At 43.2% G+C, this 17,440-nt stretch overlaps 1 protein-coding gene and 1 long non-coding RNA gene across 3 annotated transcripts in view; one reads left to right on the plus strand and one right to left on the minus strand.

Annotated features, from left to right (window-relative positions):
• Positions 1–17,309, plus strand: part of LOC130519003 (uncharacterized) — a 54,560-nt gene extending 37,251 nt beyond the window's left edge. The window contains exons 4-8 of one of the 2 annotated variants that reach the window (XR_008948195.1): positions 11,419–11,518; positions 12,451–12,725; positions 13,843–13,984; positions 14,184–14,309; positions 16,668–17,309. This is a non-coding gene — a long non-coding RNA (uncharacterized LOC130519003). The remainder of the gene's footprint in view (positions 1–11,418; positions 11,519–12,450; positions 12,726–13,842; positions 13,985–14,183; positions 14,310–16,667) is intronic. The other variant, XR_008948194.1, reaches the window with a different exon arrangement.
• plxna4 (plexin A4) overlaps positions 11,113–17,440 on the minus strand; it is a 146,477-nt gene continuing 140,149 nt past the window's right edge. Inside the window, exons 30-32 of the mRNA XM_057022015.1 lie at positions 16,708–16,920; positions 15,297–15,447; positions 11,113–14,301 (exon numbers count right to left, since the gene is read on the minus strand). Of these exons, the coding sequence (XP_056877995.1) occupies positions 14,206–14,301; positions 15,297–15,447; positions 16,708–16,920 (460 nt within the window). The 3' untranslated portion in view covers positions 11,113–14,205. The remainder of the gene's footprint in view (positions 14,302–15,296; positions 15,448–16,707; positions 16,921–17,440) is intronic.

A 17,440-nucleotide genomic window follows, 5' to 3' on the forward strand; every position in this document is an offset into this window, starting at 1 on the left:
TACTTAATTACTTATCTCAAGCTAATGATGTCCACTTTGACAGATGTCCTAGAAATCCTTGACTTCTGTGTTCACATCGACACGTCACAATATCCTAAATGTGAAATGCAATATGATTTTGTTAGATTTCATTTTATTGCGAGGCCGCTCTGTCCCACAGGGTTTGAATTAGAAATGTTCCCAGAAAAAAGATTAGCACTTAAAGGTAGCATCTGAAAATGTGTGCATATGTCCAATGGGAGCTGGATTTGGATGAGGCTAGAGAGACTATAATCCCCTCAATTTTATTGTTTTCCCATTTCTACATTATTTCCATGAAGCGCATTCATCTGCAGGCTCTGCTCTGAGATTGAATGCGGTGAATGTAATTCATTCTACGCTCTCCTGGGTGTTGTGTAGGTGTTAGTGACTTGACTGCCTTTAGCTTGCATGCCTCGGGTCCTGATGGGATCTGTGCCACCCATGTACCTCCTAATCTCTCTGGAACAACACTGTCCCGCAGGACAAGTGTCTTTCTGACCAAAGGAAAGGTTTTTATTGGGGTTTGTGCATATGTTGGGTTTTTCTTTTGCATTTAATTCTGGCACAAATGTATAATTGTCTGTGTGATTGACTTGTATCTAGCTTTAGTTGGTAAGGAGATTGAGTCGGTCAGTGTTTACAAGTCTGTTACCATAGCAGCAGCAACAGCCGGATCTAAACGAGCTCCACAGCCAATTATCCCTCTTCCTCGGGCATGTTGGACCGTAACCCTTCCGCCTCTCTCCAAACATTCTTAATGAATTTCATAACAAACCCTTTCATATTGCACTGCGCTTTGTTATTTACTGACTTCAGAGCAAGAAGGTCCTGCCATGTTTTAGTTAGCATTGGTTAGGACAAAGCTCCATTCTTTTCTGATATTAAAACCATGAATTTGAGGTTAATGCTGCTTACAAAACGCTAAAGCTGGTGCCCAGTGGCTGAACACCCTTTGCAAGAGCTGCATTGTTTACATGCTGATGGAATTTCTGAGTTTCCTGAGTTGAGGTTTTAATTTTAACAGACTGCTCTCATTCAGTTGATTATGAAATCTAGGCGCAAGGTGTTTCCAGCATTATGCCAAATGTAATTAAGTTGGGTAATGCAATTAAAAATTGTAATTAATGATAACTGACCGGAAAAGACTGGACCACAGGAACAAAGAAGTCCAGCTTTGTCAACCAACAGTTTGGAAATAAAGGGAACGGTTGTCTACATGTTAAATGGAGCTGACATTTTACTGTTGGATGATGCACATGGTAGAGGTCACTGCGCTGAAACGGAACCAGCCAGGTTGCTGGTTCTGGCTGCCACAGAACAGTCCTCTCTCAGCTCCAGGCTACTCTCCTTGGGTCATTGATGTTGGGCCTTTGTCTCAGATTTGGCCGGTTTTTCAGCCTGCACTCATGCTGAATAAATAGGCTTTTGTTGTTGTGGAGAGAGGCTGCAGATGTGCTGAGATTTTCCTTTGACCCGTCTCTGGACATTTTCCTAAACAGAGACTCTGTTGTAGGGCTGCAAGCTAAGCAGATGCCCATCTCAGTGGACTTCATTTATTAAAAACCTGTCCAATCTCAATGTTTTCCTTTTTTTCTGGGGTTGGGATAGCTAGAAAGCGACGTGCTGACCCTCATCCCCAAGGGTATTTCTAATCTTGATTGCTTGCATGGGATATACTGCATATTATTAACGTCAATGGTTTCATTCCAGTCCCCCATCATTTATTGCTGCGCTTTGCCAACATTGCTGAAGATGATGGTCGCTCCATTAGTGTCGGTCATCAACAACAAAATGGAAAATTAAGTGAAAGCAGGATGAACGCTGTTAGAATGCTGACCTTTTGCCCTCGGGTCCCTTTTTTTTAGTTCTTTCACTTTGCTGAAGCATAATGCATACATGCAGACAACATTTGCATGTGAATGGGCTACATTTACTCATATCTGCAACCTGGCCACACATTAGTCAATTAAAGGGTTAATGACATGTCACAGAAGAAGCTTGGTTGGCACAGATGACTGCCAGAGTACCAACCTTTAATCTAACCCATTCAAATATGCATGAGCCCTCCCAGTGGATCTTTAATGGCCCATAGTTCCTCCTCCCATCTAAACCCACACCCTCTGACCTCTGTCTGACAAATGAGATGGTGCACCTTGAGCAACCAGGGACATTTTCCTCAAGGTTCTGTGGGAAAGACCACAGGGTTACTTTTGAAAAAATGCCACTCTATGATGAGCAAACATGCCCTGACCTCATATTAAATCAGGCTTCTGAAAATGACACTAGGTTGGGTAAATATCAGGCATTCTTCAGCAATATCCACATCAACCACTAATCATGTCACATCCGACCTGCTCGTGTACGCTCACAGCACTGTATGTACACAAAGTATAGGGAAATATCTGCCACAACACACGCTGGGATAAAATGGAAATATTATATGAATTTGTATTATCGAATTTGACCGCAAGAAGCGTATTTTCTTGGGAAAAAATGTTTTATACAATGTTAATCCAATTTTAATACACTATTATTTTAACCTTAAACTATATCAGAATTAGTCTAAATCAGCCAAGGCACATCCATGTTAAATCAAAAGGTGTTTTTTTTTTTTTTTTAGCTCTTTGGAAGCTGTATAAAAGGTTTCTGTTTCAGAACTATTGACTGTAACAATTTTTCTATTTTTCCCTCAGATCATTTTCATGTAAAAAAAACCAAAAAACTAAATGCCAGCAACTTAAATTTATTAGGGTTATTGCTGATTCCTTGAACGTCCTTCAAAAAGTTGAAAATAGTTCGCAACCTATTTGAGAGCTTTTAAAAGTAATTATTCTAATGTGATTTATTAAAAATCTTTTTGAGAACTTTAGCAGTGACACCTTCCACTGTCCTTCAGCTACTTATTGCCACTCTCTTATTTCCTTCTTCATTATGAACCTGTGGATACCCTCAGAATCACTGAAGCACAGCCACCCCGTCAATAGACCAATAAAGAGCAGAGGTCATGTGGATTGGCCCTAAACATGTCAATAATGTTTGTCTGAGAGACTGGAGTGGGCAGGACACAGATCGGTTTCAGCGAATAGATTAAATCAATGTGCAAGTCAATTCACGTAATTTAACTATGAAGTAAGCTGTTCGCCCTTTCTCCTCCAATTTAAAGTATGACCTCACACAGATCCCCACACGAGTCACAACAGCAACAGAGAGATGGTAACCGTGTTCCAGCATTGGGGACAGCCATCATTGCACTCGGGGAAACAAGGTCATCTACCCTTCTGTTCGCAGCCGCAAAGCAAACACTGGAAGAAAGAGACCACCATTACCAACTCCCCAAAGGGAGTATCCAGTTAAATCCCAGTAGGCACACATGCAAACGCATGCTCACAAAAGCAGCCCACACTGGTTCCAACACTCTTAACTTTGACACACATTGTCAGACATGTCCATCCTCATTCCCTCTGACATCATGTCAATTAGCCGGAGACGTCTTTGTTTGGGTAGCCTTGCCTAATTGGCATAGTTGAGCATAGACCAAATGCTTGACCAAAGGGGGGGCTGGGTCATTTCCTACCTGCCACTCCGTTTGTGTTGCAATCACTCATCACCATCCAGCTCATTTCACAGAACTGTCCTCCATTGTGGAGCTGAGGTGAGGGTACATGCTGGTGGCAGGGCTGCAGGATAAAAGTTCAACCAAGAACACAGCATGGAGAGCAAAAGCTAGATAAACATATACCAAGGGTGTTGGCTGGCTTTTTGCTTTCCTGGGACACTTTCCTCTTGAGAATGCAGCCTCGTAGTGTTTGTATACACACACTGCAGACTTCAACATCCACCAACCATTCAATACACACACTCATGCTCTTAAATGTCTGTTTTGCTGTCTTTTTTAAGATAAAGTAAAGTGTTTACACGAATTGCTGGAGGACACTATGCATCGTTTTTCAAAATATCGCTGTTTCTATTTTTCGGGCAATTTGCAGATTAATACGTGTGTGTGTGTGTGTTGGGGGGGTGTTTAGAAAAAGACCATCAGGCCATCAATCACCACAAAGTAGCCTTCAATGACAAGTCGAAGGTCTGTGGCACTTTTGAATGGCTTGATTGATGTGTTTTTGAAGTACAAGGGGGAGTCGGTGTCAGACTAACTTTGACACAGAGTAGATGGATCACACATTATGCTGCAGCACTTCTATATTTAAATAATGTGGAATTGTGTCACTGACATGAATTACAGTCCAAAAGTATTCAGCTTTGGTCAGTTCTGGATCTTCCTGTTATGCATATTAAATAATTAGTCTTAGCCTGCATTTGTTTTGATTTATATTTGGATGTATTTGAAAAAATGAGGTTGACACATGAAAGAAATAAATGATGTACATCTACTACATAAATCAGAAAGTTGGACAGGACAAGTTTAGTCCTTGAGCTAAGGCCGATATTAAATGAACAGCATGAATAAAATAGGAATGAATAAAATTTAAAGCTGTAGACATGAACATTCTATGATAAATTACTCTTGTTCCAAAGTGAAATACTGTTCTGACAATCAACCTCCCCCCCGATATTCCATTCTTGTATTATTTCCTCCACCCTCTATAAAATCACCCTTTCCACCTTTTTTTCCCCATTTGTTGTAATTTTTATTTGCTCATAACCAAGAAAACATCTAGTGGACAGCACAGGGACCAGAAAATCCCCACACTCCTTCCCCTGCTGAGCTGTTTGTTTCTCTACATCTATCCACATTATTCCCCCACTATTTAATGAGTCCCACTTCATTTGCCCAATTTCCTACCTTTAGTGCAAAATTTGGACATGCATAAATTAAGGTTTCAAATGACACCTGTTTCCAAACAGGAAATGTTAAATGTGATCCACACTGTAAGTATAAATGAGCTTTCACTAGTATCTACTGTTCAAAGAAGCGAAGCAAGACCAAGCCAGGCTCGTTAAAAAGACTGGAGTAAAGGAAATGAGGATACATTTAAAAGCAATAAGATGCATGCGAAGATGACCAGAGCCATTACACTTGAGATCAGTTTCATCATATTTACAGCGGTTATTTCTCTGAGGAAGGTCTTGCGATCATTTCTATGGGAATATAATGAGTAGAATTAGCATTTTAACTGAAGCAAGCCTTTAAATATGTTTGCCTTGCAGTGCTGAAAGAACTGACATGATCAGGAAACAGCTATTTTTTCAGCTGAGCCACTGAAGCTTGTCACTTAAACTTTTAACCTTATTCATAATTATGCCCTGTAATGCATACATTTACTCTATTTCTGGGATACGGTTTTGAATGGTTTTTGAATATGGGATCATTTCCTCACATGCCAAGCAAACGCTACAGATGATCGATCCACTTTGCTTTTTCATTCCCCCCCCCCAAAGTTATTTTCTGCTATTTTCACGCGCTTCCTTCTAAAGGCGTAAAGGATGGCAGGACAAGGTGATATTTGAAAAGTGCATTTCCCTCTCCGCTCCGTCAATCTGTTCCTTTTCCTTACAGACAGCAACCCCCACCCCCTCCATATGCACAGGGTGCCAGCACACACACTCACACACACACAAATTGCCCAGCACATGCACCTTCTTCCTGACCACTGACAATGATATCCCTGGTTACGCTGCGTGTCAGATCCAGACTGCGACCTCTGGAGCCCTAAATGACACTGATGTCTGGCTGCGGTCTGACCTGAGGAGCCATTAAAAGTCAAATCCAACAGAGAATCCATCATATCCACTTTTTGAGGAGCTGGTGGATGTAACACTGTCGTTTCCTGATGACAGCTTGTCAAGACCTGCGTCTGGATGATCGATGAGTAGATTGAGGGTGAATACTTTGCCCTGCGCCGTGCTCTTTCCCTCATTAGACTGATTAAAAATGTGTTGCTGTATTAATAATTCTAACAATCTATTTCCTCTCACTCAGACAGCAGGTCTAATTATGTCTGTTGTGACAAAGTTTACTTGAACATCCCAAAGTTAATTGCTTGGCTCGTTAGCGGCCCCGTGAGCGTTTGTGTCTTGAGGCAACACAGGATTGGATATTATGTTGTTGCGGAGAGGCACGTTACAGCGGGAGTGGTGATCCTGCAACCTGCAGGCGTAAGATGGCTGTGTGATCTGTTCATTCCTCTCATTCATTTTTAATGGCCTTTGAAGAGGCTGCTTGTTTTCCATCAGCATCACCAGTTTGGCAGCGAGGTAAACGGATGGATGCCGACAGTGAAAAAGCGCCACACAAGGGTTTCCATCTGCAATCCCTCTTTTTTTTGACGGAACGCTGTGAGCTTTCATCCAGTTTTTCCCCTTGCAGGTAACTGGTAAAATAAATGCCAGACGTTATCTAGATTTATGTAGCACAGAACCAGCAGGAAGGAAGTGTGCAGAGTTAAAAGATTTTCTCGTGCTGTCCAAAATAATAAGGCTTTTCTGAAAGCATGGCCTTTGTTGCAGCAGTTCCATTTTATAAAAGGAGTTTTGTTTTTGTCCGAATGTTTATTATCTTCAGAAAATCTCAACTCACTCAAATGTCATTCAGCATCGGCAGACGATCACCGACATCCGAAACGCACCCATAAACAACCGTTTCAGGAATCACCTCTGTGGGATGACTTTTGATCAGCAGAGCAAAATTGCACTCAAGGACTTTTGAAGGTCACTTGTGCATGCAGATCTGTGATTGCTGTGTAAATCGATTATGGCAACACATGCCTCCGAGGAGGCTGTCGGAGGTCCAGACGGCCCTGAGCAGCTCGTCCGAGCCTCAGGCTGTGTTTTAGAGGTGACTATTACCGAACACTACTGCAATAAGTCGGACCAGGATGATTTACATACTGTGTGCTGATGTCCACCACATGTAGTCGAGTGCATTCAGCTCAAGTGTGTCTAATTCTGCTTTATTATTTTCATTATTATTTTTTTACCTCAACCGGAGTGTTCAGTGAATTTAGACCTGACGCTGATGAATGCTTTATAGTGTTTTTCAAAGTAAAAAAACCCTCCCTCTTGTGGGAGTTGTTTATCAGTTGGTCAAAGCTCTTCCCCAAATACACGCACCAATTGCAGTTGTGAATGTGAATGCCGTGTTACAGCCTGGATTTGACTCCATTTCTGCTTAAGGTCCTGTTTTTCACCTGTTGAAGACGGAATAAAAAGAGATGATGGATGGCCGCAGGGCGTGCCGAGAGCCCTGGTCAGGTGTTCTCCGTAGGCCACCGTCCACTGTAGAGATATGAAGAGGACACTGACGGGGTGAGGGTTGTAATGGGGACAAGAAGAGACTGCTTGAAAGAGGAAGAATCATTTTGAGGGAGCACAAGAGTGACTGGTATGGAGGAGAGGGAGAGAAGGAGAGCAAGGGCCAGCTGAAGGTATTTTCAGTCTTCTGAGGAGGAATGTGGCTGTGTTGTCAGCTTCTGCAGGCTGAGGGTTATCTGTCTTCCCCAGCTGTGCCACACAGCTGTCACACACTGCTGTGCTCCACTCCGTCCTGCTATTCTGGCACACGACCCCCTCTACCTGCGTGTGTGCACAGTTGAGGATTATTAGCATGGAAATGAGATTATTTATGCAGTGTGTACCCGCACGAGCATCTTCCAGGACTCTGTCCCTCATCTCCACGACGGCTGACTATCATTTATCCTAGATAACTACCACCCAAGCCTCCTCTTCTTTTTGTCTATGCATACGTAAAGAAAGTTTGTTTTCCAGGCGTATTTGGACTCTTTCCATTCAGCGAACCAATCTGTGCTCCCCTCTGCTTCTCTCAGCACCCAGCACCAGTGGGTGAGCACTTCAATTACCTAGAGCACTTCACTGCAAACAGCCACTTTGCTGCCATCCACCTGTGACTCAGACTGTGGGCAGCTCCGGCTGTTTTCATTAGTTATGGCAAAGGAACAGCCTCAGCCTTGGGCTGGTCAGCCGACTGCTGATTAATCAATTAGGGAATCACAATTATGTAAGTGGCAGACATCTGTAAGTGACTATACAGTATTTTTATATATATAGCCAGTGTCTGGCGTGAGGTTCTGACATTAGGGATACATGTATATTTCCTGTATATTTAAGTGTTGGATCAACTGACCTCTTGAGTTAACCCTTCAGCCTCTGTGGTGATGTCCCGGGGCCAAGAATGCTGGAAAGACTCAATCTCGGTCGGCTACAAACTAGGACAGATAATGATTCATATTCATAATCTACTGGAGAAGCTTTGTTTGTGTGTTTGTTTCAGGGTGTGGGTGGGTATTTGTGTTCATCTCGGCGTTCCTGGCACCATTCCTCTTTGTGTCGTGCGATAGAGGGTCTACAGAGACTGCGGGCCAGCTCCCAGGCCAGCTGATGGGCTCCTGTCTATTGTAGTCAGCCTAACATGGTGGAAATGAGGAGCGTGATGGAGCCGGAGACGGACACCCACAGGTGGCTGACTGCGATAGAGGGCTGCCCTTTGTCTGCTGCCTGGCCACAGCAACAGCTGAGAAACGCCCGACACTACCTGATGAATCATTTCTCCTTGCTCAGATATCAGCATTTGCCTTTGCCGTACAACAAAATAATAGTCATTCATTCGATTCAGATTGTCAGTCTGAATTTGCTGCTTTGAGCTTTAGTTGCTCCTCATGTGGATTGCCTGAAATACCCCAATTATGCCCCTTTTTGTTAAAATGTCACACATTTTTCTTTGAATATTTGAAGAGCAGCATGTTCATTACATTCACAAATATCTGTTTTGGTTTCGTTACATTGTGTCCGAATGTTGTCATTCGTGGGCCGGATGTTGTGTATTGATTTGGGCATTTGAATGGAGGGAGAGTAGTGAAGTGCACATCTGCCACGCTGCTGATTGAAATCAATTACTGGCTGAATGCCATTTCCTCCCACTGTATTCATTCATGTGTCCAAAGAGCAGCAGGGAAAATTCAGGACGTACACTTGCCAGTTGCACAGCCATTATCCATTATCAGGAAAAAAAACAACCAAAAACACGTGCTGGACATTTGAATAGACAATAAAGTCACATTTATTCAGTGTAGTCCTCAACCAGATCATCACTTTTCTGTATGTCTGCATGTCGGCCTGCAAAGCCGCAGTAATTTGTGTTTCTGAGAGCATATGGTGCTGGAGCCTGGGGAGCAAATGTGCAGTTTAAAAGGAATTGCATGGTTGTTATTGATTAGGAGCTAAAATGGGGGGTGGGGGGAGAGATTTGTAGAGCCCATAAAGACTCCAGAGCATGCAGTGTGTGTTTCTCAGGGCTGGGGCAGGTTCATGTGAGACTTGTGACACATCACCAGACCTGGCTGGACCTCGACACAAAGCTCTGGACAGATTCAGATTTGGAGTGATGGTGTTTCTGATTTCTCTGTCCCTGCTGCCATGAATGACAGCTGCGTTTACTCAGACGGAGCAGGAGGAGGAGAATTGACTAATATTAGTAATTGCACCCATCTGCTTTAGTGCTGTTGTCAATAACTTTGAGTCCGCCGCTGAAAATAGACCTGTCAACCAGTGTCCAATCCAAATCCTCAATCTGCCAGTCACACAGGCGGCTCAGCAAACAGCCACTCACAGGAGGAGACACCTGAGAAAACTCTCCTTTGGCTTTATGTCACAAAATGTAAATATTTCAACAGTTGCCATGATTATTTGGGTGGAAATAAGGTCCGCGGACTAGATTTGAAGATGAATCGAGTGTGATTACTAATGGAGCCTTAGATGTATCGGGCGCTTCTGTATTTCCCTACGTGGACCTGGTCCTCAAACATCTTCATTTCTGAAGGAGAACTTTGCCACAGAAGCTGAGAGAGAGATATTAATCTTAGCAATTGCTCTTTTGACAGTAAATCTAATCATCTCTTGTCATGAAGATAAGTCTGTTAAGCCGATGTGACCAGAGGATGAATAAGAGTTGGAGTTCCCGACGCAGCAGGTTCAGCTTTATCGATTATCCAGTCTCATAACCCCACATGCCCTCTAACACTGATTGCTACCAAAGCACCTAAAACTCTTCTCCAGCTCATCTGAGCTTCTGTGTGTGTGTTTGTGTGTAGGGGGGATGAAAAGGCCAGCAATGATCATGGGTGTGTGAACCACCCCTGCTGTGAAGCAATCACCAGTGCCTCTCTATCATCCTGCCACCTTCACTACCTCTGTCCAACCTCTCCTAACCCGACACCCCTCCCAGTTGCCTCTCGCCTTCCTTCCATTATTCCCACCTGACTGGTCAGAGAATTAGGGTGACACTTGGTGGCCCCCTCTCCTCTCCTTAAACATTCGTCTGTATCCCACCCATTATTCCCAGTTCACTGGTTAGTTTATGGAGGGTGACACTGGGCCAGTTCAATCTCTTGTCCCATCAGCCATTTCAGCCTCCTGTCTAGTGGTTTACCCTCCAGCACAGTCGTTGTTCTTTGCTGCACAGCTTCCCATTTCCTCATCCTTCACTCCTGTTTTTTAGTTTTCTCACCTCTATTTGAAATGCCGTCATTTTCATGGCGTAAACCTGGTTGGACATTTTGCATTTTCTGATAAAAGCCAAAAAAAACCTTTTCAGTTTTCAGAGGATGTTATTAAACTCAAGTTTGGACTCTTCAAGTGTTAAACAGTAGAATGAGGAACTGACACCATCTGCTGAACGGTGGTGATTTGAGGAACCGAGCCACTTGATACAAATGAAATTGTGACCTTTCTGCTGTTCCAGTTGAGAATCCAGCGCATGAACACGATGTAGAAATCCCCTGATACTTAATCTGCGTGACCTACCACCTGTCACTGGGATGGAAATCAGTGTACAAGCTGCATGCTTTTGAGGAATCCAAAAGTATTTACAGAATAGAGGTGGGAATTACAACAACCATAGTTTCAAACTGTAACAAACCTTTGTTGGTCCCATTATGGCAGAATAGATCACGTATCCCCAAGGTTAGAATTTCACTCGGGGTATTTTATTTAGAACACCTATTTATTTGAAAACAAATGTCTATGCCACCTCCAGGTTATTCCAGCCAAGTATATATGTTCATGTATTTTTAAAATGTTGCTTTTAAGAAGACGACAGGAACAAATGACACATAGGACATGTTTGGTTTCATAATAAAGTTTATTCTATATTACAAATAGTATTTTGTTCTTGACTGCAAAATAGGAATGCATTATATTTACATACACAGGTATACAATTAATTATAACAAAGTTAGAGAAGCTCACCGTATATCCCCCAGGTTTCATTTTTATCTGTTGATAAGATACTCTTTCTTTCAAATAATGGTCTCGTAAATTTTCTAGCATGTTTCCGTAACACCTGCTATAACACTGAGCTAGGAGGACTTTTTTCTTCTTACAAAAAGTTTCAAGGTGGAAACTTTATCTGTGTTCTTGGAAACTCAGGGCGACCGCTAAAGGACGACCTTTGTCACAGGAAGAGACGGAGCGGAGAGAAGACAAAGACGGGACGCATCCACGGAACGTTCCAGGACTGTCTTCAGAGGTGAGGAACACATCTGCTTTCAAGATACAGTTTGTTATGGAGGGCCTCTGAATCTATCTATAGATGCTAAACGATGGCGCCAGCCTTGCTTTATCTATGCTTAATGTTTTTTCTGCAAACAAATATGGAGATTTTAACGATCCTGCTTGTCCACTTTATGGACAATATGAAGCAAATTTGACACAAGCTAAAAGAAACGGTCACTTGCCAAAGTTTGACAGATACAATATGGCACAGTTGCAATTGGATGTTGTAGCTGTGAAGGGCTTCACTGTGAACCTGATGATCTGCAGTGGTGGGACAGCAAAATTCAAGACCATGTTGGCGTGAGATCGATCATTGATGTCAATTGTTATAAGTGTGTAAATGACTCTAAAGCCCCGACTAGTAGTGTCTTTGAGCAAGGCAGTTCCATTTCATACCATCCAAAAAGATAAACATGCAAAGATATATATCAGGTTTATTCAGCCTAAAAACACAGGTATGTGGTTCTGGGGGAGGAATTGGAATGGATAAAGGTTCCACCTTAAACTAAACCTATAGTTTTATTACATTAACAATCCTCTTATCCCATCTGTTTCGTCCAAGCAAAAGAAAGATAAAAACACATCCACATCATCATTGCAAGGCTTGATTTTCTTATTTTTCACTTTTTTAAATAAGTTTCTTAAGTTGTTTACGTTTTACATGCGCTTAAAAAGCCAATAAAGGACCCAAGGTGGACCTGGGCGGTCTTCACACATTCACATCACCACATGGGGCACGTTGTCAAGGCAAAAGAAAGGGCAGAGGTCTAAAGGTCCGGAGGGCGCCTCCATTATCACTCTCAATCGCTCTCTCCAACACATCTTTACCTGTTTGTTTATCCTGTCCTGATGCTCACATCTGTTCTGCTCCTTCAGCTGTTTTTTTTGTTTTCGTTTTTTTTTGAGGCTTGGAGAAGGACGGCCCCTACCGCCACTGAGGACAACTACACTAGTACAGACAAGAGCGCCTCACAGTTACAAACTCAAGAGTTGGGGTTTTGCAGTATGCAACTAGCTACCATCTCCAACACTTGTGCAAAACAGTAAAGAAAACTGGTTAAGTCAGGAGCTGAACACGAGGGAGGAAACGGTGTCGAGAGCCGGAGAGATTCGGGACGACGTAAAGAGGATGGAGGATCGGATCACCTCGTCCGCAGAGCCTCGCAACCTGACACGCTGAGGTCAGAAATATCACACAGGTTCAGAAAGTTCCAGTCACAATATTTTCATCTTGCAGAAATGGTTGTCTTTTTAATAGTCCGTTTTTTAAAGTCATTTCCTCAGTGGCACTTTGACCATTTTGAAAATTTTTCAAGCTCCTTTGGTTTTTGGCAGACCGACTAAGTCCATCTTGTTTTGTTTTTTCCTCCTCACGAAAGTCTTTAAATAAGAACATCCTAGGAAGCGAGTGCTACTCTCACAAACAGAGCCCCAGGATAAAGCAGTTGGCCATCACTGTACTGAATCCCTTGTTTTCCCCAGTTCACCTCAGTCAGCCCCCGTATTCCCTCCAGGTTTGGTTGTCTGGGCAGTGAGGACCGTAGCTGCTGATTATGTGCGTCTCTGTGCGTGTGTGTGCTTTGACAGACCGTCGCAAAAGGCGGCACGAGATCGGAAGCGGCCAAAGACTGCTCCCAATGTTTTGTTCAGCAGTCGCGACTTTGTTCCAGAGTTGTTTGTGTGCTTCTTATGGAGGATCCCAGTTGGGTCGCGTCCTCCAGGGTTTGTCAAATAGGTTAATTTTCTCATTAGCCAGGTGGAAGCAGAAATCATGAGCACTTTCTTTGAAGTAAATATATGCGGGCGGGGGGGGGGTCTGTGCGAACACTGCGAAGGGGGAAAGATTAGGGATGCTCTGGTTTGAAAAGTTTTTGCCTCAGTCACATCTTAATACAGGAAAGGTTCAGAGAAGCACTAACCCCTCCCCATCAGTCTTTCTTAAATACAACTCCAGCTACATTGAAGGAACATTCTAGGTTTGCCTGGACTTGCCCCAAATTTTGAAGATATGTATACTTCACTCATAGGTACAGTGTAAACTTGGCAAACCATTCTTGCATTATTTCTCTTCATTGGTGTTCATTTGGCTTGCAGATGTCACATTTGAAGCTTCCCACGTCAATATTTAACTACAATAAAATGTACTTTAGAGATGATTCCACTATTCTATTCTTGAAAAAAAGTTCTCAACGCAATGAACAGCCAACATAGTTTTTTTTTTCTTTTCTTAAGATTTACCTATCAGTATAAATTCTTGAAGGCAACATAAAATGCTTTCCCCCTCTTTTCTTCCTGCAGGGGGACTGACGTTTGCCAATATGGCCACCTTTCAAGCATTCACCCCTCAAGCGCTCCCTGTGGTAAAGATGAGGAACCCCCCCCCCCCACACACACATTGCACTGTGGATGATGCCAACCTCAGTCCAGAACCACCCTTCAGGTTTGTTTTTTTCAGAAACTAGTTTATGCAGCAGTGTGGATGAGGAACTAAAAATATTTTTGGGCAAGAGGAAGCAGAAAAAAGGCCAAGGAAGAAGTCATCTCTGAAAGGCGGAAGGAGGAAGTCACGATGGGCGGGGGGAGATGGGGACAGGTCTTCGCTCAGGCACAGCTCGGTTTCTGATGGGGTCTCTTCCCAGTGCGCCCTGGGAAGTGCGGTCCTCAGCTCTCCAGAGTCATCAAGGCCACCACCTGCTCCAGCTTGATGGCCAGCCTCTGTTTCCTGGCTCCATCGTCGTGCTCCAGCATACACACAATCTGCCACGGTGAGGTAAACACACATGATACAAAGAGACTGGTCAGACAGACTGACTTTGTTCTCCATTCAGTCTTTTTTTTTTACCTTCAACTTTTGAATTAGGAAGTCATTAGGTTAGATTTCTCTGGCTGGAGTGTGTTGAAACTTAATATTTCCTTTAGAAATATGACATACACTTGGGATGAATATTTCAAGAATTCTAGTTCTCAGCTCAGTTTGCATTCATTGTGAGTTTCTCCAGCTTAATGGATTTCTTCTCTTTGAAGACATTTCTTCAGTTCTCAACTCGCTGGGGACCGAGCTAGAAAATCTAACCCTTAAGGACCATTAGCATGCTAATGATCTGGGTGGTCACCTGAGACTTGTTGGCAGGGTTGTTCACCTAGTTTCAGTTAAGGTGTCTCCCCTTTGTCTGCTGGCTCACATGGTGAAACCAAACAACCTCTCCAGGTCAGGACTCAACAGTCCACTTACAGAGCGGGCACTCCTTTAAGGACAGCGAAGTACGGATACTGGCCAGAGACGACCGCTGGTTTGAGAGGGGTGTCAAGGAAGCTATCCATGTCAAATTGAAAAAAACATCCTTAAACAGAGGTGGTGGGCTGAAGCACTTCCGGTCCTCCACTCCTTCCAACACCATTTCAGCCAGCGGACACACCTTAACTGAAACTAGGTGAACGACCCCATAGATCATTAGCATGCTAATGGTCCTTAAGGCTATATTTTCAAGCTCGGTCCCTAGCGAGTTAAGAACTGAAGAAATCCAGTCCAGTTGACAAAGTAAATTACTTTGAATAGAATCACCTGACTCTTTCCTCTCTTGGCCTAGCTCCTCCCTTCTCTCTTCTCCCCCTCTTCTGACCCATCCCTTCCCCTGGCTCCTTTCCTGGCCTCTCCCTCTCTCTCTTAGATTTTAGTCCTAATGAGTATGATCTCCTTTAAATATTACAAAATGACATGTGTCCTAAATCAACCAAATGTCCTTTTCACTCACCTCTTCGGTGTATTTACCCACATAGGAGTAAATTTCGCTGAGAGAGCTCATGCTGTTGAACTCGTTCATGTGCATCCGTGACTGTTCTGCCAAGTAGGCGTTCATGTCCTGGTCGCTGATCGCTGGCATCTTATTAATGTCTGAGTAGTACCTGTTGGGAGGGGGAGACATTCATGAGTGTTTACAGATCACAGCATGATCCAAAAAGCAGGAAGTTTAGGTTGGCATTAAAAACGTGCCCTTAAGTGACTCACCTGTATAACGGATTATTATAGACTGAAAATCGTCATTTGTTAGCAGCAGTTTTCTGAAGAACTGTGACATTCTTACAGCCCAGAGGTGATTTAAATGCACCTAAAATCAACAGGCGCTGACGGACTTTAGACTTCAACCTTGAACACAACAGAACAAATGCGCTGCATGGAGGTGTGGGTAATCAGTCACTGTCAGCAGCAGCTGTGTAGCCCCTCTCAACTATGTTAATTAAACTGGGTTATTTACATATTAAATTCCTGTAAGCTGCAGCAGATTTGAGGACAGGCCTGACGCTTGGCTCGGTATTACTGGACATGTGGGCTGGAGTCACGGAATTGCCAGGATGCAAGTCTTCTGAGCAAAGGAATAGGCAGTGGATGCTCTTTATAACCTTTGCACACAGGTCACACCTGCAACCACCTGTTAACTGCTGAAGGGCCTTTCAGAGAAAAGGGCATTGTGAGACTCAATGCCAGATGTGTTGGTTTAGGAAAAAGCAAAAAAATGCCTTGATGAATGCATGCTTGGATATTTTAGCCTACCCAATTACAAATGTTCACGCTAAAGTATAAAACCAATTCAGACCCTCGCAACAGTTGCATTAAAATGCTTAATTTAAAGTACATATGAGGTCTTGAAGTCAAGTCCTACTGTTTATGTAAGTGCCAATATCTCAACTGTCTCCTTCAGTCAATAAGCTGCGTTTCCATGTGGATGAATAAATTTGTTGTGTCCGAGTTTCATTGCACTTCTCAAGACCTTTTGTCATGGCTGAACAGCAGAAGACAGCTGCACTACTTCCTAACTCTTGTTCTGTCATAAGCTTCAGGCTTTCAATTGTGAATATCACCAATCACTGAACTGTTGGCTTCATTAAACATTCACTACATGGAGTGATAGTGAATTTCCTGATGTCATCAAAATATATCAATGTTGGAGTCAACAGGTCATCCTGACATATTTCTTACACTGCAAACACAGGCTCTTAAAGCTGTACATTCATCTCACTGCCTCCCCTGTCTCACTGATCTAAAGCGGAGTTAATTTGGATTGTTTCACGGCCCATAGACCAGTGCTACCCATGAATAAAACATGGCTGTTCTGTGTTTTTGCTAGCACACACGCTCATTCTCAGCCATCCTTATCAACAGCTCACCTCTCCACCCAGCTCTTGTAACTGGGGATGTCCTTGGCATAAAGCAGCTTGTTGGAGGGTGAGTCTTTCCCAAGGCGGTGTTCTGAGGTGGAGCAGGAGTCCATGAAGGTCTGAGCCACCACAGAGAGACAGGCGTCCGTGATGCTGCTCTTGTATATGTCAAAGACAAACTGAGGGTTCTTGATCACATTCACCCAGAACCGCAGAGGTAGGCTGCAGAGAGGGAGGAGAGAAACTATCAATTTCTGCTGATAAACTTTATAGATGGATTTTACTTACACTTCCTTTAAATAAATGGACATTATTCTGCAGGTTTAATGACAATTCCTGTACAGGACATTGGACTCTACATAATATACCCAATCCCATTAGATTTTGGATCTGTTTTGCATTGATTCTAAAGCTCCCTTGACACAGAATCAGAGTATAAATAACTGAACAGGCCAGCTGAACTGCTAATTTTTTTTATATTTTCTGCTCTGAAGTAGGAGACTCAGGCGCAGGAGGGGGAGCAGGTTCATTGTCATTGCAGAGCTGGTACACAGACCCGGCTGTTTCTGATGTGTGTGCTCAATTCAATAAAACCTTTATCTTTAAAGCCAGGTTGTGTCTGCTTCTCATTTTTTCCAGCAGTGTCCTGGGGTGCTCACTGTGGGATGTACAGCAACACAGTTCATATTACTCTATTTGTGCAAGTAAGCCTGCCCAGAATAATAAAAATGTACAAGTCTGT

Source organism: Takifugu flavidus, chromosome 22 (assembly GCF_003711565.1).
Source record: "Takifugu flavidus isolate HTHZ2018 chromosome 22, ASM371156v2, whole genome shotgun sequence".
In the NCBI taxonomy this organism is placed as follows: domain Eukaryota; kingdom Metazoa; phylum Chordata; class Actinopteri; order Tetraodontiformes; family Tetraodontidae; genus Takifugu; species Takifugu flavidus.